The 7,637-nt window shown below is 40.0% G+C and overlaps 1 protein-coding gene across 3 annotated transcripts in view; it reads left to right on the top strand.

The window, feature by feature from the left end:
- AZI2 (5-azacytidine induced 2) overlaps window positions 1-5,963 on the top strand; it is a 41,669-nt gene extending 35,706 nt beyond the window's left edge. The window contains exons 7-8 of one of the 3 annotated variants that reach the window (XR_825464.1): window positions 1,611-1,815; window positions 3,032-3,120. Coding sequence is in view for 2 of the 3 variants with exons in the window: in XM_010842048.1 (XP_010840350.1) it covers window positions 3,032-3,150; window positions 5,199-5,611 (532 nt within the window). In the remaining variant the exon portion in view is untranslated. Of the gene's footprint in view, window positions 1-1,610; window positions 1,816-3,031; window positions 3,155-5,198 lie in introns of those variants that run through there. The other 2 variants (XM_010842048.1, XM_010842049.1) reach the window with 2 other exon arrangements.
- The last annotated feature ends 1,674 nt before the right edge of the window (window positions 5,964-7,637 follow it).

Genomic DNA, 7,637 nt, shown 5'->3' with positions numbered 1-7,637 from the left:
GCAGGGTGAACGAGGTGATACAGTATTATTCCTGAGTGAACCTTTGAATTACTGGAGGCCTTTTTATGGTCCTCATTGTATACATGTCATTTAACAAAAATTGCCCTACCTGTCAGAAACTTGGCCACTGCCCTGCCAGTGTGCTGGCTAGGGTTACGTGTAGGTTATTGCCCTCAATTCTGAAGCCAGATGTAGGTGTGGGGTCACTTCAATGCACATTCTTGGTTTCCAAGATAGGGAATATGTTGGTGTTTTTCACACTGTGCTGTGTTGCCTTAATGATAGTGAAATTTTATGAGTTAAGCATTTTAAAAATAGAGAATAAAACAGAATAGAACATACCAGAGTGTGGGATGCAGGGTAAAATGATTGCCTGTTGTGCCTTACAACTAAAAATATTTGAAAGAAGCTTTTTTGAGGAAATCAGTCATCTAAACGTGCTTTCCTAAGTCCTGAGTTCTGGGCTGAGACTGTCCCGTACTTGTATTTTAATTCCTCTGGGGAATCGCGTAGTTCAGTAAATTTTCAAAAGCTAAAGAAAAATAGGACTGAAGTAAAAAGATTTTCTTGTAGAAGGCACATTCATTTCAGTATTAAAGAGTTGAATGGACAGTGTCAGTTAAGAAAATTGAGCTTTTACCGTTTTTACCATGTAAGCTGGACGTCTGTCCACCCCTTGAGATGTGGATAAGGCAGGCTTCATTATGGTGTGGAATTACATACCTTCTTGGTGTGGGACCAAGAAGGTTGTGTCAGCAGTCAGTGTGATGAAGATGAAGCTGAGGATGGTGTGAAAATGTGACCCTAAAATGGTGGCAGTCAGTCACGGGACTGGATCACAGCAGCTTGTCGGAGTCGGGAAGTTCTCCCGCCCCCGCTTCCTTGTGTCCAGTGAGCCCCCAGGCCACCAGGCTGGGGTGAGGGGTGAGCTGCCTGTCCAGCATGTGGGACCTGCCCAGCCACCGTTACCCTCATGTCTCATGTCGCTTCTGCTTTGTCATTTACGGTTCTCATTCAGGATACTTGGGTGTTGCATCTCACTGTTAAGGTCGTTTTTATGAGTTCTTTATAGACAATTATATCATTAGGATTTTGCTGAAGACTTTAATATTAACTGTAAAGCGTAAAGTAACTGCCATTACTTTGCTATCCACAAGAGGGAGAGCTTACACTTAGTAATAATTAGATCTTTATATCTGTAGTTTTCAATTCAGGTGACATTCAAGGCAAAAGAAAAAGATTAGTAGACGTATGTTAAACTTGGTGACCTAGTTTCTAGTTTAACCTAGTTTATAAGCAGTCTTTACTAAATTGAATTGGAAAATGTGTATTAGAGCTGCCCCAACACCTCCATTATTTTTGTTTCTCTTACTTTATTCAAGTAGCCTTGATGAATGATGAGGTGTCCGATACTCCAGTATCCATACATTGTCTTGAGTACTGTATTTGCTTTTCTCCAAGTCAGGTACTGATTGACCATCGCACGTCAATAATAAATGCTGTTTGTAAGCTGTATGATTCATGTCATGACTGCATGTATTAGCACATGTACAGTGTTTACACACACTTAGCTGCTGTGTAACTTGAGTAACTCTTTTGGGGAAGCACAGTGATGCCCAGAATTGCAGCCAGGAACCCACGGCTCTTCACACTTAAGACAGTGCCTATGTGAGACACGCAGAGTGGCACACAGCTCAGATGCTGACTGCTGAAGCAGAGGCGGTTCACTAATTTTTGTGATTCTCTCACACCTGTCAAAAACCTGAAAAACTAGACTACTGGTTAACAAACGATGTTTACAACAGATTAAAACAAGTAAGTAGATTATTCTCAAAAGCAATGTAAAGTTTATTCTCCTGCTTCTATTGAAAGAATTATAGTCTGAATGGAATGGGAATATTTTGACCAAAAATGTATGTAGCCTTACATAATTAAAATAACTGTTTTTTATTATATCTGTTGTTTTCATAGTTAGGATATTAGATTTAGATATCAAGAGTGTTATCCTTGAAGTTTGCTCAAAGGTTTTTGTTTATGCTAGACAAAAATTGAACCTGAAGTGACATGTTTGTTTAATTTGATTTGATTACTAAAATTACACTAATATCTTTAAGAGGCAGTAGTGCTTGTTTGAACAATATGAGATCATTTGTTCTTACAGTTAACATTTTATGTATTCTCATGCAACAAAGCAAGAATATGTGTTGAGGATTTCAATTTATTTAGCTGGCAACTAAGAACCTAAAAAAAAAAATCATGACTATCCAAATAAGAATGCTTAGTGGAAGATAAAACTCAATAAAATTAGGTTTAAAATATCTGATTTATGACCTCCCAGGTAACTGCAGAAAATGCTTTGAAAGGCAGAAATGGGGCTTTGTGCAGTCCTTGTCTCTGCGAGCCTCTGCAGCGCCTCCTCTCGGCCAGGAGTCAGCAGCCCTTCGTGACTCCTGCTGTCGTGTCACGCTGGTTAGAGCCGGCATCTGAGACAGCCCAGTCAGACGAGAGAGAAGGCGACGCATGAGACCGCGATTGTATTTTAATGTGGGCTTGGGTATACACTCAGCAATTGGTAACAGCATTCACAACATCAAAACAACAATTAAAAGATAACTATATTAATAAACTTAAAATCCATACATGAATGAACATCACTGAATTCTTGGTCAGACTTGGAAGTGAAGAACATAGCCCTTACTATTTAACACCACTGCACCTTGTAGACTATCATAAAATCTGAATACTGAGAACTATTAAATTCGTTTAAAATACTTTTTATATTACCATTCTGTTTAACACAGTTCAGTTCATTGATAAAAATTAGGTCATTATTATTGTGAATAAGATCTTTTTCGTTTATTATATAATGCTCTAATTAAATATTTCAACTAATATTTAATGGGGAGGTTTTATTTTGTTATTTCAAAACTAATTTTAGCAGAAATGCAGGTAAGTTCATTTCTCTGTTAAAGTTTTTCCCTTCTGTCCATACAGAATAACTACCATTAAAAAATAAAACCCTGTATTTCAGTGACAATATGCAAAGTGCATACTGGGAACTGAAGAGAGAAATGTCTAACTTGCATCTGGTGACTCAAGTACAAGCCGAACTACTGAGAAAGCTGAAAACCCCAGCTGCAATCAAGAAAGGCAAGTCAGTGTTTGCCGGAAACCGCTGATTCCAGCCGAACTACCCGAAGAGCAGCTCTTGATCGTATCTTATCGAAATCTTATCAAATGGGTTTGATAAGCGCAAGTTATGTAGTGTGTTCACAGCCTCCCATTCTCTGTTCTGTCTTCAGCCTCAGACCGGTCAGCTTCACACATGAAGGTGTTGCTGATGTGTTTCTTCAGCACTGCATTCTTTTCCCCTTGTGGCTTTCTTCGCAGCCGAGTGTTGCTTATGTGTTCAAGGCTGAGGTGTGAAGTTTGCTCTAGTTGACCTTTTACCACAACTACTTCATATATTAAAATAAAAAGACAGCAAGACACCAAAAGCTCTTTTCATTCCCGTGCTTCAAAATATGCCAAAGACTTAGCTCTTTACATTGTTTTCAAAAAGATAACTCTAATTGCTTGTTTGGTTATTTCCATTTTTGTAAACTTAATTTTTCTCTCCATAAACGATAATTTCGAATGGAGACTAGATGCTATTCATTTAGCCCTTCTAACCAAACAAAAATTTTCATTGCTTTTTCATATTTAACTGCTTAGCTGACTAAACCTTTTGAGTTTTGTGTTAACTAGTAGTGGGTACTTTGCCAAAGCTACTTTTTATACCTCAGAGAAAAATCAGTGCATTTGTACCTTTCATTACATAATGTAGTTCTGTACAGTTGTGCAGTGTAAATTTGAATGTCCTAAACTTTCAAGGCATGAGAGTAACTTTATATTTTTTTAAAAATCGTTAATTTAAAATTATTATTTGCACCTCAGAAACAAAGAGGGCACAAGAGAATTATGACTCGTTCTCTGGAATGTTTACTGTGGGGCAGGAGACAGTGGGACAGGATGAGACAGGAAAGAAGTTGAGAATCCCTTTCCCTTTCTACGGTTAGTTATTACAGATCAGCAGAGCAACAAGGTGCTTTGGCAGGCTACAACTTAATTTATGATTCATTCTGTTTTTAGATTTTCCAGCGGCCAGGGTTACACAGGAGACAACTTTAAGTTGATGGTAGAAATAGCACTTCTCTTGAGAGAGACTCATAGAGTAATTCTTCAGTGAGTTCTCCTGTAACTCTTCTGACTTCCAGAAAGTAGTAAAGGAGCAGTGCTGTCCTCTTGTGTGGAAACGGCTCACTGTCGTGTCGCTTCTGAGCTGGACGTTTCCAACAGCAGCGCCAGGCCTGGGGCCACCACTTTGCTCCACAGAACTCAGTCTTCTGCGGAGCGGACGAGACGAGCTGCGGTCACCTTTCTCTAGAGCCACGTGTCACCACAGTCCAGAAGCTGAGCACTGTCACCTCCCGTGAGAAAGGGCAGTAGCGAGCTTACCATATCATGTGGTTGAGTTTCTTTTCTTTAAAACTGGAGTCAGGCACTGACTGCACATGGTGCCCCCTTGGCTCAGGGAGAGCTTCAGCTTCGCGTCCCCGGGCAGGTGCAGGCAGAGGGGCAGGCCCTCGCTGCCTCTGTGCCATCTGTGGTCTGTATTCTAAGCCATGACATGTTACTAAACACAGGGGTTTTTTGCTTTTTTTTTAACTTGAACTATATTGTGACCATAGCAGATTTAACATTTACCATTTATAAGAAAAAAGATGATTTTATAGTTTTTAAACTATTTTATTCATAAAAGCCTTTTTATATATATATAACAATACATATATTTATTTATATATATATATATATATAAACTTGATTTAGGTCTCAACAATTCACAATATAATCATTCCTCGGAAAATTTACTTTTGGACCACCTTCCAGTTTTTTAAAATAGTAATTTCTTCAACTTCACTGTGATACGGGCAGGGCAAGATTACAGTGTCCATTTTGCAGACGAGAGATCAGCTATTTACCAAGAGGTAAATTTGAACTGAGGGCATCTGTCATCCCTCAAGTCCCAGGGCCACGGTGATTGCACTGATTTGGCAATGTCCATTTCCAGTTCTAGAGTGACCAGATTAACCAGATGTTTACTATTTTACGATTCTAACTGCCAGACAGCTGATGCTTAGCCTGTGTTTTCTTTTCAGCTTGCGCCCCAGCAGGATGCATGGAAGACCTGGGTAAAGACAGCACAAAACTGCACTTGTCGAATTTTACTGCAGCTTACAAAAGACATGCCCCCCTCTCACCAAATGGCAAAACGCTCTGCCATGCCACGCCTTCCCCCTTACCAGGAGACGCAAAGGTTTTATCAGAGAAAGCAGCTCTCCAGTCGTGGACAGATCACGAGCGATCCATTCCTCACGATGGCACAAACTTTCAGGAACACAACTCTTACAGTAGAAATTCCCTGGAAGATAATTCCTGGGTATTCCCAAGCCCTCCTAAATCAAGTGAGACGACATTTGGGGAAATGAAAAGTAAACCTTTGCCTTTACCCAACTTGCCACCACTGCATTACTTGGATCAACATAATCAAAACTGCCATTATAAACATTAATTCTGAAGAGATTCATGGTGTTCTCATCAGTGGTTTTCTGGGAAAATCATTAGCAAACAAAGCAGATTTTGATTAAATTTTTGGAGAGTTTTTCAGTATTTACATTTGCACATAATGTACCATATTATGTAGTTGATTTTTCAGTATGGAAGAACACCCTCCAGCTCCATATTCTGCCTAAGAATCAAATATGTGTTAGTACTTAATAAATTAATAAACTTATTAAAAATCACAATTCTACCTTTGATGCTAATTGTAAATTTCTGCCTCTCACATTGAGAATGGAACTGAAAGTTTGCAGACATGGTTTTACAAAGCGTATGAAATGCCTAACATAAAAAAGGAAACCATATCAGAGAAGAGTCATTATTAAGTTGCATAAAGGAACAGATGGAAATGTGAACAGATTACATTCCTGCTGACCTTTTAATGTGTACAGATAAGAAAATTATTACAGTGGAACAACAGTATCTGGTTTACTCCATCTATATGTGCTATTGTGTCTCAAAGTTTAAGATTAAAATCTTTTTTTTTTTATTTTATTTTTAAACTCTACATAACTGCACTAGTTTTGCCAAACATCAAAATGAATCCGCCACAGGTACACATGCGCTCCCCATCCCGAACCCCCCTCCCTCTTCCCTCCCCACACCATCCCTCTGGGTCGTCCCAGTGCACCAGCCCCAAGCATCCAGCATCGTGCATCGAACCTGGACTGGCAACTCTCCTCCCACATGATACTTTACACGCCTCAATATCATTCTCCCAAACCTTCCCACCCTCTCCCTCTCCCACAGAGTCCACAAGACCGTTCCATACATCAGTGTCTCTTTTGTTGTCTCGTACATCGGGTTATTGTTACCATCTTTCTAAATTCCATATATATGCGTTAGTATACTGTATTTATGTTTTTCCTTCTGGCTTACTTCACTCTGTATAATAGGCTCCAGTTTCATCCACCTCATTAGAACTGATTCAAATGTATTCTTTTTAATGGCTGAGTAATACTCCATTGTGTATATGTACCACAGCTTTCTTATCCATCCATCTGCTGATGGACATCTAGGTTGCTTCCATGTCTTGGCTATTATAAACAGTGCTGCGATGAACATTGGGGTACACGTGTCTCTTTCCCTTCTGGTTTCCTCAGTGTGTATGCCCAGCAGTGGGATTGCTGGATCATAAGGCAGTTCTATTTCCAGTTTTTTAAGGAATCTCCACACTGTTCTCCATAGTGGCTGTACTAGTTTGCATCATTTTTTAATCACATTGTTGATAAAATTTGAAGCTGCCATCTAGACTTTAAGACTTGAAATTACCTCACTGCCGCCAACTCTGTCCTGGTGTTAATACATCCCTCAAGTCTTAACTGAAAAAAATGATGAAATAGTTGAAAAACTGTATGTTGTATGAATTAAACTTACAGTCATGTACATTATCCAGGTAGAAGTGGGAACAGCATCACACAGGCTTCCATCTAATCTTCAGCATATAGTGAAAACTCCACTGGGTATGTTACTGTGTAAAGCTGTTTGCTTCAAAGGGGCTACACCCGCCATTAACATAGAGCAGCTTATTCATCGGTTAGACTTTATTTTGAAGTGTTAATGATTTGCTTATTGAGAAAGTGGTTTTTAATTAACGAGGAATTTTAATTCTAGAAACCCAGTTCTTTGCTGTGTTGATGTTATGGTGGCGCTTCCCAGGTGATGAGAGCAGGAGCAGGGGGCGACATGAGGATGAGATGGTTGGATAAGACATCACCACCGACCCAGTGGACACGAGTTTGCGCAAACTCTGGAGACAGTGAAGGACAGGGACGACGGACGTAGCTGCAGTTCACACGGTCGTGAAGAGTTGGACGCAGTTCACACGGTCATGAAGAGTTGGATGTGACTTAGCGACTGAACCACCACCACTGCCCAGGTGGCTCGGTGGCCAAGAATCCACCTGCCCACGCAGGCAGGACCCACAGGAGACATGGGTTTGACCCGTAATGGTAAGGATGACTTCATCTGGAAATTCC

Source organism: Bison bison, unplaced genomic scaffold (genome assembly GCF_000754665.1).
Source record: "Bison bison bison isolate TAMUID 2011002044 unplaced genomic scaffold, Bison_UMD1.0 scf7180017864171, whole genome shotgun sequence".
NCBI classification, from domain to species: domain Eukaryota; kingdom Metazoa; phylum Chordata; class Mammalia; order Artiodactyla; family Bovidae; genus Bison; species Bison bison.
Note: the sequence above shows the minus strand (reverse complement) of the source record. Positions and strands in the feature narration are given on the sequence as shown.